The sequence below is a fragment of the Osmerus eperlanus genome, chromosome 2, assembly GCF_963692335.1.
Source record: "Osmerus eperlanus chromosome 2, fOsmEpe2.1, whole genome shotgun sequence".
In the NCBI taxonomy this organism is placed as follows: domain Eukaryota; kingdom Metazoa; phylum Chordata; class Actinopteri; order Osmeriformes; family Osmeridae; genus Osmerus; species Osmerus eperlanus.
In genome coordinates, this window is record NC_085019.1 from 4,716,487 (window position 1) to 4,733,935 (window position 17,449).

The 17,449-nt window shown below is 43.6% G+C and overlaps 1 protein-coding gene across 3 annotated transcripts; it reads right to left on the reverse strand.

Annotated features, from left to right (window-relative positions):
• Window positions 1-605: 605 nt before the first annotated feature.
• ca10b (carbonic anhydrase Xb) lies at window positions 606-17,357 on the reverse strand. Of its 3 annotated transcripts, XM_062447770.1 has the most exons (10): window positions 17,186-17,357; window positions 16,256-16,747; window positions 15,450-15,524; window positions 10,525-10,667; window positions 3,816-4,001; window positions 3,346-3,441; window positions 2,973-3,045; window positions 2,596-2,750; window positions 2,199-2,373; window positions 606-1,735 (listed from the first exon to the last, which is right to left on the reverse strand). In XM_062447770.1, the coding sequence occupies exons 2-10, from the start codon at window positions 16,311-16,313 to the stop codon at window positions 1,713-1,715; spliced, it is 984 nt and encodes a 327-aa protein (XP_062303754.1). In that variant the 5' UTR covers window positions 16,314-16,747; window positions 17,186-17,357; the 3' UTR covers window positions 606-1,712. The 3 variants fall into 3 exon arrangements, with proteins under 3 accessions (XP_062303754.1, XP_062303756.1, XP_062303755.1); XM_062447772.1 differs by lacking the exon at window positions 10,525-10,667; XM_062447771.1 differs by lacking the exon at window positions 17,186-17,357 and having other exon boundaries at window positions 16,256-16,798.
• Between the last annotated feature and the right edge of the window lie 92 nt (window positions 17,358-17,449).

The window sequence follows — 17,449 nt, forward strand, 5'->3', positions numbered from 1 at the left end:
CTTAGATTAGACCGGTCTTGTTATGCCAGACTACTCTTGGATGTTGAAAAATTTATTTCCAATATGAAGCGTCCCCCCCCCTCCCCCTTTTTCTCTTAGCCTCATGCTGACTGGACTGCAGAAGAGAACGAGGATGAGCACTTTTTCACTCGTAAAAACGTCATCCTTTGACAAACAGACTCTTGCTTGAAAGTCTGGTGAGCACAGCACATGCCCATCAGCGAGAGCAGAGACATCCTGCACTGTCTGACCTATATGTGTAAATATGTGAGAGTAAGCAATACCTCGCAAGCTCAGGGATACCATGGTAACCGCAACCACCAATCGCCTGCACACAGACAGGCATGTGAATGTGGAGGAATATTAATATTAATTTCAACAGGGGGGGAAGGCCAGGATTGGTATACTGTAAAGAATGTTGCTAGGCAACACTGTCAGACTGATGCAGGGCCTCCTGTAGATGATGCCCTGGATGATAAATGCTTATCAGATCTCTCCCTCACAAAAGCTGTTACTGTGTAGGGGCAAAAAGTGTTATTCTCATACAGTAAATATTATGTAATGTCAGCTTAAGACGACGCAAAACGAAAAGATTTAACATTCGTAATTAACCTTCTTTATTCAGAAAGATAATCCCCGCAAGAGACAGTGAGCTAGCATACGCACTCACACAAACACACACTCACACAAAAACACAATTCCACATTCCCTTCAACTCCGTACACAGCTCAGAATCAGAAATGAGGATAAATAATTGATGAGGACTGCTTTGTGACTGCTTTTGAGAATTTGTAGACAAATCACGTTCCATGTTCTCTTCAGATTTCAACAAGACAACATTCAACAGAATACATAAGCCCAGTGTAAGAAGTGGCACAGTAAATATTTTCCTTTTTGTGATTTCAAGAGCACTGGGCCCATAACACAGTCAGCAAACAGTGTAAACAAATGAACAAATACAAGGCAAAGGGCCTATATGGCTAGAAAAGTGTTGCAAATACAAAACACTATATCTCGTCAGTCATCCATCCCAAAAAGAAAGATTATACGTTTGTCATATCACAAGTAGATTTAGTGTTAAGAATTAAGTGAAATTCTACTAGTATCTAAATAAGTTAGCTGGATCTGAAGTCACTGTCAATATATTTGGTCATTCCATTAATTTGTATGGTGCTGGTCCTTGGGGATTTTTGGGGGCTTCGAGTGAGTCAGATGATGGTGTACCATCATCTGACTCAGCTGACTGAGGAGACCCGCCCCCCTCTGTGGTCTTCAGCGCAGTGGTCCATGCAACACAAATAGGGACACAGACGTGTACAGGGCTGAATAGTCCTCACAAACAACAACCACAGGTCTAAATATGGAGTAGTGGACAGCACTGCCACCCACACCCCATATGTTACCCTTCTAGCCTCACGACTGAGTCCAGACAAATATTCCTTCCCTCTATAGTCCCCTAAATGTGTTTCACACTTCTTTCACACGTCTCTAAAAATATATGAAACAAAAAAGAACAGAGCGAATTATATTCTCAGCAACAGAAACAACACTGTCCAGGTGCAGTCTTCAGCAGTGGGAATCCATCTGCTCCTAGGCTCAAAGAGTCCCAAAAAATATAAACACATTTCCACACTAAAATCCATTGTTGGCCGTTAGGATTTAAAATGGAGTCTCTCTTCTTGTGTTGTGTTGCAGGCTAGATATTCTCGGGGCTACTTCAGCAGCCACTGGTTTACTGTAAAGAGAACAGAGTTAGCATGGTTATGGCCACTGGTTATGGAAGAGTGTTCACTAGAGGCAATACTTCTAGAACCTTCGCAGTTTCTGATCTTCTGAAACAGCTTTGTCCCCGCAGACATCCTTGAAAGGCGAGAGAAAACCGAGCCAACGCATATTGAATTTTCAGAGAACACAGATTTTGCAGTATGTACGACTGACCTTGAAACACTCTTAAGGCTACATTCTATTGTAACTGGAAGGCAGAGGAGGAAAAAAAAACGTTTGAAGATGGGAGAACATACAGTATGTTTGTTTCTCCTAATCAATACAGCAATGTTTACTGCTGAAACCAGATGGGTAACCTTGAATTAATATCATTTCAAAAACGAAAAAACACACAGCCACCCACGCATCCTCCAGCCAACACCGCCACATCCACACCCACAGACACACATGAGAACACAACGATAGACCCACACCTCGGTACTGTGGGCGTAGGGCTCGGTTGTTAGGGCAGTCACGCCCCTGCTTGCTGAAGTTTATGTTGGTGCGTATGCAGCGCTGGAGGAGGGGCTGGCCGGGCCGCGTGTTGTCACTCATACTTAGGAATATCTTATAGGGCTCGTTCTGACTGAGCAGACGAAGAGAATTCATCTGCGGGGAGAGAGAGACAGATGGGGGGAGAGGGATGAGAGGAGGTGAGTAAAAAGGAAGGAAGGAAGGAAGGAAGGAAGGAAGAGAAAGAGATATCCAAAAGAGTGAGAGATGATAAGATTTAGCAGCAGAAGAACAAAAGACAAAAACTTTTATTTTAATGACAGAGAGCCAATCAGTTCCAGAGTGTACATGTATGTGTTGGGTTGGGGGCTGGTCTACCTGCATCTGTGTGATGTAGACTGGCTTGTTGATGAGGATCCAGGTGGCAGTCTCGAAGCAGGGGGGGATAGTAATGGAACCATCATAAGTGATGTAACGCGTGGTGTCTGGATACAGGTCAGCTATGTTCAGACCCATCAACAGGAAGGCATCATCTGACATGAAAGACAATGTTTTAATGATGCTTTCCCGACATGAGAACCAACCAGCTTGTTTGGTGATATGTGTCAGTGTGAGTGTGTATGTTAGAGAGAGAGAGAGAGAGAGAGAGAGAGAGAGAGAGAGAGAGAGAGAGAGAGAGAGAGAGAGAGAGAGAGAGAGAGAGAGAGAGAGAGAGAGAGAGAGAGAGAGAGAGAGAGGGGCTGATGAATGCTTACGCTTGTATGTTATTCTCGTGATGGTGTCTCTGTTCAGCATGCGGTTCAGGAACATGTTGGAGGCCTCAGACAGCTGTGAGACCAGAGATGTAGAAGACCATCAAATATTTATAATACACATCACCACATACTGTAACACCATGGAGCTTTCACTCTGCAAACCAGAAACATGCAGTAGGAGCACACACACACACACACACACACACAGACACACACACACACAGACACACACATACACACACACACACACAGACACACACCCTCCAACCCGTACAACAATAGAGAGGATTTTCAGCCAGAACAGGCTATAGCACAGATATCCAGCTGTGACCTTTATCTAGACATGGAGGTACAGAAGATGTGAAGGACTGACCTTAATAAAGATGGAGACTATGGCTATTCCGTTGGGACTCTTAGCGGCTTCACTGTAGTTGGCATACAGGTCCTGGTTGTAGTGTATGAGCTGAACCTAGAGGACCATAGTAATGATTAAGTCTTTCAAACCACATTTGTAATACATTCACATACATGCTACCAATGTCACAATCCACCATGATGTAAAAGACGGTGTTAGTAGATACTCCAAAAAATCTGACAGCGGTGGAACACCATGAAATCAAGTGCTAAAGAGTGTGATCATGTAGTCCAACTGTACTTAGGGTTAACCCTAACAATCCCAGCAGACAGTCTCTCCCAGACACAATTATAGGAGTTGGCCTTATAATGTCTCCTCTGTCAAATACTTACAGTGTCTGACCAATAAGAATCCAGTAATTAATCATAACAAAGTCGTCTGTCAAGACTACAGTTTAAGAAGCATGTGGTAAGGTGTCCCAGATCTACCTCTCCTGGGAAGGCCTGTCCATTTAACAGGTGTTCGGAGCCTTGCTCATCCTCACTGCCAAAGTGCAGCCGGACCTCCTCCAGTCGGTAGCTGTAACCCAGCGGCCCACCTGAGATATTCACCAAGTGAGCCTTGTCAGGCCGCAGTGACACATGCCTGCCAGTGTTGTACATGGTACCTCCCATCTGCACAGAGAAGAAAGTGGGCTCGTCTGAGGTACATATACACCAGTGGGTCAATACATATTTTCTTCATTACAACTTTCCTAAAGTTTAAAGAAAGTTAGATCGAATGTGAGGCAAAGGAAGATAGCGAACTGTGCATGGTGCTTTTCATTAGCAGAACTTCCTAGCTACCTATGATTGAACACGTAGCTAAAGTTCCTCAACTCTTTCTTTAATGAATGGGTGCAAATGAAACTGCACCCAAACACATTTTTTTGCGTGCCTGTACTGCAAAATATAATCAAACATTCACAGCACTCTCAGGCTTGTAATAATCACAGAGTAATCCACTGAGATCATCTGCAAATGAGGTTTTTAAAAGGTGGATTCAAATATAGTAAATTGAGAAAACGTTGATATCTGTCTCTCTCAAGTCACCGCTAAAGCAGGCAAGACAATGGGCTGAGAATGACAAGACAGCAGCTCATGTGTTGTGTTCCGTGTCACCTTTAGGGACGAGACACCAACAGGGACACTAAATCCTTCAAAATGTCATAGCATGCAGCGATAGCATCAAGTCTTTCATAAACAGATGTAGATAGAGTGAGAGAGAGGGAAGGGGGGGGGGGTGCATAGGCGAGTAATCCATTTATCACAAGAAGGCTGACTAAAGTCATTTTATCAAAGGGAAACGTGGAAATAAACTACGGTTGATGTTTAAAATGAGGCAAAAGAAGTCATACATTTTACCTGACACATCACTTTTAATAGGCTTTTAACGGAGGGCCTTTTCCTCACAGTCTTGCTGCATAATGCATGTAATCAAATGAGCAAACGGCGAGAGATGAACTTTAATTCAATTCTTCCACAGTGTTATATATTAAAGCCATTTTTCCTCTGACACCTATTCTAATTACCTCAGCGGTGAGGTAGCAGCCTGCCATGCTGCTTTGACCGCAGTTCTGAGGAAGATGTACGCCTCTTCAACGACTCTACTGTAAATACCATACTAAACCACTGACAAAATATTTTCATACATTTGCAAGAAATAGAAACAGAGATTACTAAGAGTAAGCAAGAGTGAAATGGGTCTGGAAAGAGAGGTTATACAGAGGTTAAAGTTGCACCTGAAAATTCCCTTTAAAAACTTAAGATTATGCATGTATCTTGCATTATGTATATACACACTATCACAAGAGTCAGCAGCCAAGGGTTAGGGTTAGCCCATAAACCTGATGGTTGGCTTTCACTTTCAAACATTGAGTTAACTTAGCCCCAACACACTAGTTTAACTTGAAACCTGGGTGTGATGTAGCCCCAAACCCATCTCACACAAGGAAGTGTTGATACAGAATAGCACCCCGGTTGAGGGATTTGGTGATTCTGTTTCCTGCTCAAAGCAGTCCAAAACACAGCAGCAGCCTCTGTGGAAATACAAAAGCTGCTTAACAAGAGTCCTAGATTAAACAGGCCTACAAGACCAGGAATCACACCAAGCCTGGCCGGGTTGAAAAGCCTTTGCACTAATTGCTGCTTCGCCTCAGTAAATTAAGCTCAGATATTGGGAGCTCATATTTTCTGATAAGTGCTGAGGTCCAGTTTTGAGGTTATGACTGACCCATACTGATTGTCCTCTGTGGGCCTGTAGTGTTCTGGTTTGCCTCCATGGTTGAGGCCACATCATTAGCATTGCAAGCAAGCAATACAGAATTTTACACAAAGACAAGCTAGCCTAGCTTTGATGTTGAACTGAGTAGCTCCCCATCAGTTCCTTTTAGTGCTCGTCTTCCTGAGGGAGATCCCAAGTCCTCTGGGCCCTGTGCTACAGCAATCACAGCCCCTCTACTTTGTCTGCACACAACTCATGTGAGGCCTCTAACAACTCACCCCAGCCCCTGGCTCTCATCTTGGCTTGGTTTTTAACACCGGGAAATGACTGAACGCCGACATTCTCGAACACAGCCTCACACATACACATGCTAACGCACACAATGCATAGGAACCACTGGGGAGAGCTCTGGTTGAGATCAGTTGCAGAGGAACTGCAGTAAACATGTCGGTGAGGTCACAGCAGAGATGTAGAAGCACTTTGAAACGAGTTTGCAAAAATCTCTCACTGACAGACCCTAGATAGTTTCTGACTTTCACTCAATTTGAAAACGTTAAATAAATCCATGAAAGACACGAGGAAAACAAACTGATTTTATACTTAAAAGCTATCTGAAGGTCATGTGGACCTCAGGACGACCCCTGATCATCTCATCTAGTGAAGGCGTGATGCCTCTGAGTGTGCAACACCTGTCAGAATGATTAATCTTCTGTGTATATAACCCCCCAGTCACCTCCTCCACCTGCCTCCTCCCTCCATCTCTGTCTCTCCAGCAGCACTTTGTAGCTCACCACCGGGAATCTCAGGATCCGGAGGATTTGAAGATATGTCTGGATGTGACACCTGCGTCTCCTCAAGGTGCACTAAAGCGACTTTCATCTGCTCCAAATTTTGTTCCCCCGCTTAGGAAATCTACTTTGTTCACCTCGATTCAAGTTCAACTGAGGATAATTGAAGAAATCTGATTTAATGTGTACACTGTTGACTTTAATCTGATTCAACTTGTATTTGCTGCAGTTGGAGAATAGCCACTTTCTGTTTATTATTGACACAGTAGATCCATTGTTAATGGATTTCACACATTTTATAAGATATAAGTACCAATATGTTGTGATAAAATATTAATTAGCATGACAAATGCTGACAAAAAGCCAACCTGTTGCCCACTGAATGTTTCATGTACTGTACGCATGGGGTCATTAATAAGAAACTGTCTATCTTCGTGGGTTAATTATTTTGTCCTCGTGTGTGTGTGTGTGTGTATCTGTATGAGAGGGTAAGAATGTGTGTGGGTGAGTGAGTGTGTGTATGTGGGCAACTGGGCATGGGAGCGAGTGAGATAGGAAATGACTAATGCTCTGTCACTGGCTCCCACTGAATCCAATTTATTACTAAAATGTCACCACGCTGGAGTGGAATCAAAGTGTCATAGAACAGAATAATTTTTCATGTTAAATAGCTTATCAGCCGAGTTTCATGTTGTCTCTGTTCTCCTGGCAAATCATGCCACCATTTAGGATTAATTGTCTTTATCGAATATTCCAAAGTTATGAGTGCCTTTTGGCCCCATGTGTCCGAGATAAATTGTTGAGTGTTGTTTCTGAGAGAAGAAAATGAACTGACCCAGTGTGGATCTGGATGCATAAATAAAGTTTAGGGATACCTTAGACATAGAATTAGCCTGTGAGTGTGTCTGTAAGTGTGTGTGCACACGTGTGGCTTTGACAGCATAGTGGGATTTGAAAATGAAGCCAACACTGCATAACATTGGAGCAACAAAGGAAACCAGATGGTTAGTGTGCCAAAATATCCAATCTGTTGGTAAGGATATTTTAGAATATCAGTAATGCCATGCTATATGGCACATACGCTCCCTCCCTCACTCACACACACACACACACTCTCACTCACACACTCTCTCTCACACACACACACACTCTCCCACACACACACACTCTCACACACACACACACACACACTCTCACACAGTCTCATGTCAGGACAGATGGTCGAGCGCTTCCCTCTCACTCAGCAGATGCACACTGGCATTAATCATAAAACTAGACTTAAAAAGAGGATTTAACACTCTCATACACTTCCACCACTTCTAGTGCTCTTCCACCATGTCTGCACCCCCCCGCGGTTTCTTCTTCTTCAGTGTTTTTGCATCAAACCACATCTCAAGCATCACATAGCCAGAGGAGGGGTGTGCTGGTGACACGGTCGAAGCCAGAGACCCGAAGACTTGTTTTACGGAACAACGGTTGCAGTAGCCTGATGACCGAACATATCTAGTGGTGTTTCAGGTTGAATTGTAAAGATTCAGCCCCATGACCCAGTCATGTGCTGCTTCAGACAACTAGATTACTGTAAAACCTGGTTCCCATCAGTCACACTTGTGTCATCTGTCACCTAACCGGTGAATTGTGACTAATTGGGTGTGCTCAAGCCTTCGGCGAGAGCACAACCTTTGTTCTCTCACATATATATTTATTTATTATTATTTATTTTCGCCCCCCTAAGGATCAGTCAATATTTGGACTACATACACAACGGCGGTGTCAAAAGGTTCGTCTTGGTAGCGATTGCGTTTGTTGTATTTTTATTTACGTTCCGTTGCATGGTTTGCGTTTTTGTGGTGAAAAGTGAAGCTAACGGTGGCTAATTTGCTAGCCACAGTCACTGACGTTACTAACGTCACTACGTCACTAACGTCACGAAAACACGCGTGACTACCTGTAGCAAAACATTCGTTTCACATCTGTTAACTTGGGGGATAGCTAGGCTAACTATAGCTTTACTGCAAGGCAGCTGCAGGAACGCCACAAGCAAAGAGGCCAGGGTGATAACTATTTACTCATTTTACTTTGTGATGTGAAACACAATTATGAAATGTAATGTACAATATTAGCTGATATTATTAAGGAAGTAGGCCCACATCTACTTTTGGAAACGGTAGTCTACTATTTCACTGAAGCATTAGCATCATGACATTAGCCTCTGTTGCCCGGGCAACACATACTACAGTGGTCTATGATGCATCTGTTTTCAATCTTTAAAATAAACATTCCTCACAAATACATTTTCGTTGTAGGATTTATTATGACATTACATTACAAGTAAACGATTTGTGGGTGAAATTATCATTACTTGTGGTTTCAAACCAGTGTTGCTCACTGCAACGCTGTAGCCTACGCGAGACACTACAAAAACATCTACACAGCTGTAGGAAGTCAAACGGCGACAGAACATGTTCGGCACTCCCCTTACTTAAATCAAAAGTCTATCTAACTACTAACCTTAACTTCATTGCCACAGCCTAAACTTTGTCAATCTGTTAATGAAAATAATTAATTTCAGCCTAAACCGTACAACGGAACGTTAAATCCAATTCAACCAACGCAATCCCTACCAAGACGAACACAGCAGTAGTCTACTGTACTGAAGTAGTACAATTTACCGGGGCAGCTTCTCCACACAGGGCTATATCGCATTTTGCGTTGTTACTGACAATGATCGCTACCAGTGAGCTTTTTATGAAAGCGATTTTACACCAAATAAATGTCAAGCTTATTTACGTTTTTGGGGGCATATTTTCAGTTAGAAGATGGTACTGTTTGAATCGCGATTCAATCTTCTACTGCCGGTAACGTAGAATAATCTTCAAAGGGGGTTCTTTATTCATGAATGAATGCAATATGAGTAGGCTAAATGCCTTAAAATATCACGAGAAGGGAAAAACTTAAAAGGACGTTTACGTCATAGAGATTAGGTCAATTTTTTACACCGGTCTGCCAAATTTATTCGTTTTGATTCAACGATGAGGATGCCTTTTGCAGGGGAAATGAGAAGATCTATTTCATTCTACACTTCACTCGTATTTTCAGTTGTAAATGAGCAGCAAAAAAAAAATGCTTTTAAATCTATGTAATCTTTATAAATAATAAGTATGCATTTTTATATAAAATATACAGAAATATCAGTTTTAAAAATGTCATTCAAAAACGGACCCCTGTGCAACCGACGCAAGCAAGCACACCCTACAATTTCCCCAGAAATTGTACCCTCTCTAGTTCAATATGAAACAAACATTTTACCCTTAATCTTACATCACCACAGCTGGTCAATTTGATCATTCTTAAATGACATTGTAGAAGAAAAAAAAGAAAAAAAAACCCTATTATTGCACAAAAAGGACACTGTCAAATCTCCTAAGATTAAAGCGACAGCTTGACTCGTAACTGTAGTAACGGCAGGCCGTTTTCATGTTGTTGCTCTCATTCTCCTGTGATTTCAGATAGTCCCTAATGAGCTTTACTGTTCGCCCCAGTGGGCATTCACCGCTCTCTGTTACTGTTATGCTGCTAGTACCCTATAGTTGTCACTGCCCCCTTGGCCACTCTCCCATCTAGTATCCCTTTGTGCCCCATCTGACCCCATGCTCATAACCCCCTACCCAGTCCCCTCTGCCCCTGTTCTCAGCTGGCAGCCTGGGCATGGGGCATCCTGCCAACATTCATTCCGGCAATAAGTGCCGTCCCATAATGGGCCCGTCTGTTTTATGGGTCATTTGAGGATGGGGCAAGGCGTGTATGGCTGCTTTGGAAACAGAGTGTGGGCAGCTGATGGATCTTCATAGGGACCAGGGGCTGTGGCTTGCTGCTGGCTCAGGACTCTGAAAACACACGCTCCTGTTCGAGGCTTGGGACAGGCACGACGTTTAGAGAAGAGATTCATTCTATGAAGAGATTTTAGACTGACTTCATCAGTCACTTTGGCTTCTTTGTTGCTCTTTAAATACAAGGCTCAGTCCACCCCTTTAACAGCATCAAACCATAGATTAGAAAGACGTAACCACTGTTTCCTAAGCCTATAAGACCATGGATCTTCCCTATCCCCCCCAATCAAGAAGGGGATCTGCTACAATCTTCTTACCTTGCGGGTTCCTGTGTTGATGCGCAGAGGGGTCAGATAGGGGTCAAATATCATGCGACTGGTCTCAATGTCGATGGGAGACTGCCTCTTTCCCATGGCACACAGGTTCCAGGCAGTGTTCACCAGCCCCCAGAACGATGGTACTGGAGCAAGGGGAGGAAGTGTGTGTGTGAGCAGTTTTCATGGCAAAACGAGGAATACTGGGAAAGAAAAAAGTTCAATGAGAGTAGCCTCTTTCAAATTTAGAACAGGTGCTGTGAATGACTGAAGATACACATCAACATCAGATGAGTGGTGGATGAAAGCAAATCTTCATTTGAATCACCATACTGTGGTACTTAACGTCACATTAAAGAGCTTCTCGCTGTTCAATTTACAAAAAGGCATATTTCCAAAATGGCTCTCCATTTGGAAGAGGAGCTTTTAAAAGCTTGTATGGTTCCTGTTAGATCTGCCCAGGAATCTGACCACCTGACCATGCGAGTGATGCCAAACCTGATTATCTAGATCATCCTGCGGTGGATTTAGAACCACACTCAGAATCTCCCTCATTGGACATGCATCCTGTCACTGACCTAAAATCAGATGCATTGAATATTAATGCTATGTTTCTATTGGTGAAAGGAAAGTGCAGGGCGGGTTTTCTTTCCCAACCCCCACTGATGATTATTATTATTTTCTATTACTTACAGAATACGATCACCTGAAATACATTTTACATAGACATTAATCCTACTATTAAAAAAAACCCTATCAACCCCCTACAAACAACTTTGCCCTCTTCATTCTCATAAAAATTACTCAGGGAGTCAGATGGCTGAGCGGTTAGGGAATCGGGCTATTAATCAGAAGGTTGTTGGTTCGATTCCTGGCCGTGCAAAATGACGTTGTGTCCTTGGGCAAGGCACTTCACCCTACTTGCCTCGGGGGAATGTCCCTGTACTTACTGTAAGTCGCTCTGGATAAGAGCGTCTGCTAAATGACTTTATTTTTTTATTTACTTTCCCTCTACATTCCATACTTTTGCTTTTCAACCCCCCTCTCTTTCAGAAAATCTGGCTCAGTTGCAAGTGACTGACATCTTTGTCCACCTCCCCCTGCCGCCTTTTTGTCTCTCTCCTTCCCCCTATAACTCTCCCCCTTCTCAAATACTTTGGTTCAGTATCAGGGAGGATCCCGTTCCTCTCCATCTCCATCTTCCTCCTCTCTCTTCTGGCCCATCAGAGCTTACAGTTTGAAAAAGATACAGAAAGGCGACAGATGTGGAAGCCCTGACCTCAAGAGTACAATCCCCACCCCTGCCCAACAAGCCTGACGTCAACCTGATTATATCATGGTGCCTGGTTCTTTGAGTGTGTGTGTCTCAGCTATGTGTGTGAGTATGTGTGCAGCTCAGCTTGGCTAGTGTGTGTGTGTGTGTGTGTATTTATATGTGTGGCTAAGGGTTCAGGGATATTAACGAAGCTACACTAGGGTAGGATTAGAGCCTGATTCGCAACTGGAAAGCCTAGAAGGAAGCAGGGAGACAATTTAGACACAGACCCCCATTATTCCTGTAGAGTACATATAAAAAGCTGCTAGTCCCTTGCGTGAGGACCATCTTGGAAAAAGCTTCCTTATAGAATCGTTAGGTTCCTGAGAGAGAGCTTTGTGAGGGACTGTTTAAAAGCCTAACCCTTGGCTTCCAAGCCAAACAATACAATATGTCACCTCACAGACCTGTTAAGGGGACACTGAAACCTTGGGACAGTATAATTGGTGCCAAGAAACTGTCAAAAGATGTCAGAATGCAGAGAGCCTTCGGAAAGTCTGACTATTAATCCCAAAATAGAAAAACCATCTTCTGAATCCACCATGCGACTGTATCAGACGTCAGTACTAGAGATGCTAAGAGAAATCATGTTTCCGGCTACGACCTGTGATCTCACAGATAGGGAGAAGGCCTCGCCTGTCACTGCCACAAAGACAGCCTGCTTACTTTAATACTGCCAGAGCAACTCCCGTATAGCCACCAGTCATACATTAGACCCTGAATCTGTGACCTACATTACGCCTCTGGATGAAAGCAACAGCTCTTTCTGTGAAAGATGCAAATGAGAGAGATGGAGTGGTGACATCCTCCTGAGATTACTGGCTGTGTTGTGTCAAGACTGCTCAATGTTGGCAAAACCCAGTTCAGGCTGTGCACATTCCTGCTCACAATCTAGCTGCTTGCTAGTAGTGTCGGACCACTGGAACCCCTTTTGAACACAAAAAAATGCTGAATTTCCAACCCAGCATGATAAGGGACACTGTTACAGTAATACATGTAATGGTAGGTAAGGTTTTGTAATACATTGTCTGACTTTTCTCTCCGAAAGGTCAGACAATGTTGCCTAAAACACTGATGTAAAAGTGGTGTAATCCTCTCTCCCTCTCGCTCAATGGGTACGCACACACTTTCTACGATTATGTCTAAAAGCCTCCCTATATTTGGCAGGATTATCTTTCCAATTTGACAATAAATCTCCCCCAAAAAGATGGCAGAGTTGCCCTCTGTGTGTCTTAACCCGTGCTGTGAATGCAGCCTGGGTACTACCAGTGTAAACACACCTCTTCCGCGTGCTAGTTGTCCATCCCAGAGTTCCTCCAGGTGTACAAATTAGAGAGTGCTTGTGCACGCTAGCATGCGGCACCATACAACCATCTCAGGAAGCGCAGCTTCAGGGATGGGTTGGTCCCGTCGGTACGGTATGCCTAGTGAGAGAAGAGGATTGGTTGATGATCCATCATGCAATTTATTATCGGGCGCGGCTGACCTCCAGGGCTCAGAGAGGACTATTGATGGAACACTTTGCTAAAAATATTTTTGTTGCAGCTGTTACTGCCAAAGAGGAACCGGAGGTACCGAGTTCCATTGCTCTACTAAATACAGTGATGCGGGATTTGAGATTCAGACAATACTATTTTTGGTCAGAATTAATTTTGTCGTACAGATTTGGGGTAAAACATTCAGAACTAGGCTCTCGAATCTACTATTCTTTAAAGGTTGGGTCAAGGCACACCATAGGCCGTGGAATTATCCCACATTACAAGGACAAATAAATGATCAATACAGCAAGCCTGGACTCTAAGGAATGGTTGGCAATAAGATAGGAAAATCACTTTTTTGACAAGTGATTATCATCCCGAAGTTGTAAAAATATTGTATTGGATTCAACACCATCTGTCCATTACATTTCCTCGGTGCAAAACATATCTTCCTCTGACATGACAAGAAGGATATGTCACGTCCCTGGCATCTCCCAGGCTCCTTCATCCCATTAGTGTGGCTCTGCTTTCCTTTTTAACAGGTTCCAAAAGCCAGTTGTTATCTAACCCGCCGTGTCGTACATTGGTCAGCTGTGACAAGCAGAAAGATCAAGTGGCGTCCTGCCCTTCTGGAAGGGGCGCTGCAGCCCACAGTCCACCAAAGGGTTGCTGGTTTGAACACAGAGCCGGAGGCAAGGCATTTGAGAATGATAACTGGTGTGTCGCTCCCCCAGCTCACTCATCCCTGCGGTTTGGGAGGGGGGGGGGGGGCGACCAGGGAGAAGTGCTTTAATGTTATTATTGCCTTGAGTAATAGTGTAGACTACAAAGTGCCAGCACAGTGAATATGGCTGCCTGGTAATGCCATTAAAAGATTACTGAGAGCAGAGTAATCATAATTCTATCCCAGCCTCTCTTTCCCTCTCCATTTCAAATCACTCATACCTCATTCAGGCGTGGGAGGGATCTGTTTCTTCCTCTCCCCTCTCTTGGTCCTTGGAGTCTTTAAGGGCGTGAGTGTGAGTGTCTGTGCGTGTGCGTGTGTATGAGGCAAAAGGAGAGAGAGAGAAATACAGAGCGAGAGAAAGAGTGATAAAGATAACTGTGTGTGTGTGTGTGCATGTATGTGCGTGTGTGTGTAAGTGAGAGAAGAAAAGCCAGAGAAGGGTCTGTGATCACTAACTTGGTGACCTACTTACCAACACTGCAGCACACACAAATAATAACACCCAGAATTATGTTATTCTCCCCAGCTATCCTCCTCCAATACCACCAGACAGCATGTAATATATGTCTACCTACTGTTCAACATGCCTGCAACCTGCTTAAACCTGTATTTATGAACTCATTATCAACTATAGTAAAACGACACCTTCCAAATCGAACAAAACACCTTTTTTTCAGTTAGTAATAATCATCTGTGCCATCCAGCCAGCCAGCCAGCAAAACAGCCAGCCAGTCATCCAGCAAGTGAGAGGATTCCCCTGTCTCCCAGGTCTCCACTGTAGATGTGATAACAACTGATGGCTACGTGACTGGGAGAAAGGCCATGTCTCCTGTGTCCTTCACTCTGATAATGCAGCAGAATGCTCACTGTAAAGGTCAGGGAGCATTCTAAAACACAACGCACCAAGGGTTCCATCTTGGATGAGCTTTCCCGCAGTACAGCCGTCACCTGCCGCCGGGTTACGGCCTATCTGTCACACAATCTGACGCCCGCTCATAGCTCTAATGTCACTGGGGAACAGAGGGGTAAAGAGAGAGGTGGAGGAATGGAGACACAATCAAAAAGGGAAAGGAATGGGAAAGATGGGACAGGGAGAGAGGTGGAGGAGTGTGGCTGTGGGGGTGAGGGAGAAAGAGGAAAGGTGGAGGAGGGCTAGAAGAAGGAGAACTGAGGTGGAGGAGAGGTGGAGATAAGTTAAAAGAACACGGTGAAGGAATGGTGGAGGAGGCAATGAGGCTTTGGCACAGCTTGTATACAGAGCAGGGCACGGCGAGGATGATGAGGAAGCAGGGGGCGACAGGATTGCGATCAAAATTTCATTAGACCTGCAGGACTGCCATGAACTTGACAGTCCTACTGCAGAGAGGTGGGGAGGAGTGTAGGAGTGCAAGAGAGAGAGAGTCATTACCTGGAACAAAGCTTCCTTGGACAACATCTTTGTACGCCCACCAACCATCATGAATTTTTGATGAGATTTGTTGTGCTGAAATAAGAGATTGTAATAAGTTAGTATCGGTTCAGTAAAAGTAGGCAGTTAAGCACCTGCAAAATGCTGATACTGGCTATGTGGTTATGATAACATCTCGCTGTCTCAATAGGAGTATGTGAAAAGCAGAAACCTCTGCAGTTAACAAATCGGAGACCAGATCTGAAGTTCTTAATTGTTTAACCGGCTTCCTTTGCATCAAAGCAAAGCTTACTGGCGACCAGTTCCTAGCGCATTTCAGTCTAGCAATGACGAAACTGACGGGCAATACCGATAACTGAAGGCTACACGTGAAAAGATCATCTGGATTCACTCATCACGCTGACCCAATCTCCACATTACAAATGTGACAGACGCACACATTTTTGGAAATTCCCCTCTACTGAGCTACCAATATGAGGGAGGGGCAAACGTTTAATCCCAGACATATTTTGTCCTGTACATTATGAATATTTAAGGCAGTGTACTGTTATTACAAGTCGTACTTTAAAAACTGCTTTGAGCTCAATTCCTCGTGCACAAATGGAAAGCACCATAACTGTCTGGATGCGATACTAAATTGGTGACGAATAAATCCGGCAACTGGATGCATATCCCGATTTAAGCATTACAGGGTTGGTTCAAATGGCCAACAAATACGTTAATCTTTAAAAGTATATGTAGCGCAGTCATAAACGACTAAAATATCAAAGTAATGCTATCTCAACTTCAAATTTAGCATAACCTACCTGATGTACGGATGACATATGCTGAAAAAATTAGAAGTATGCTCCAAACGATATGCATTCTTTATTCATTCCAGGTTCGTTTTGTAAAAGCTACAGACATCGCTTGTAAACTTCAGAGTTCCAAACGAATCCAAACTTTGCTCAGGCATCTTCCCGCAGCAAAACGAGTTGTCTCCGTTCCAAGTGTCTGAGATTGCCGTCTTTTGACTCCTAGCGCGCAGCGCGCTCTACCACCATGGAGCAAATGAACAAATATGGTTCATTTATAATCCATAAAAAAACACAATATCGTTTGTTTTGACTGTGCAAATTGTCTAATCATCTCTCGTTCTCCCAGAGACACTCTCAGACAATATCTCGCTCTCCCCCTTCTTATCTCACTCTCTTCCCCCTTATATGTCGCCCTCTCCCTCCCTCTCTAAAGACAGGAAGAAAGGGAGAGCGAAGTAGCAGCACGGATTCATCCACCACAGTCAAATGTATACTCGGCGACTGCATGTGAAGAAAATAATTTCAGTAAGACGCACAAACATGCATTTACAGTATTTTGACGAATTAAAACAAAAATAGATAAGCAAATATGGGCACATTCATATTGCATGGTAAACGTTAATGTAAAACTTTCCTTAAAGTACGTGTTCAAGGAAAAAATTCAAAGGTAAATGGTAATGGAGTTAAGGGAGTCAGGTGGCTGAGCGGTTAGAGAATAATAGTCTCAGAAGTAGTAATAGTAATCAGAAGGTCGCTGGTTCGATTCCCGGCCGTGTGAAATGACGTTGTGTCCTTGGGCAAGGCACTTCACCCTACTTGCCTCGGGGAATGTCCCTGTACTTACTGTAAGTCGCTCTGGATAAGAGCGTCTGCTAAATGACTAAATGTAAAGGAGCAGAACATTGTAATTGTCGTGCCTTGCCCAAGGTTGTAGCCTACCTCATGGTAGTAGGGGGTATCTAGGCCTACTTGTTACACAGGGTAACAAGCCCTCTCCTTTTAAATTACAACAAAGGCGCTTCAGTTTTCACACAACACTTTCCCAGGCCTCCACTGATCTTGCTCGACTAAAAAATGTTCCCTGCGTCATCATTATTTTAAAAACAGTCGCACAAAACGAGGTAAGTTTATCACCAAAAAAAAAAGTTAGTTCCAGATATAATTCAGTTAATCTATACGTACATATTTCATGTACAAGTAGTA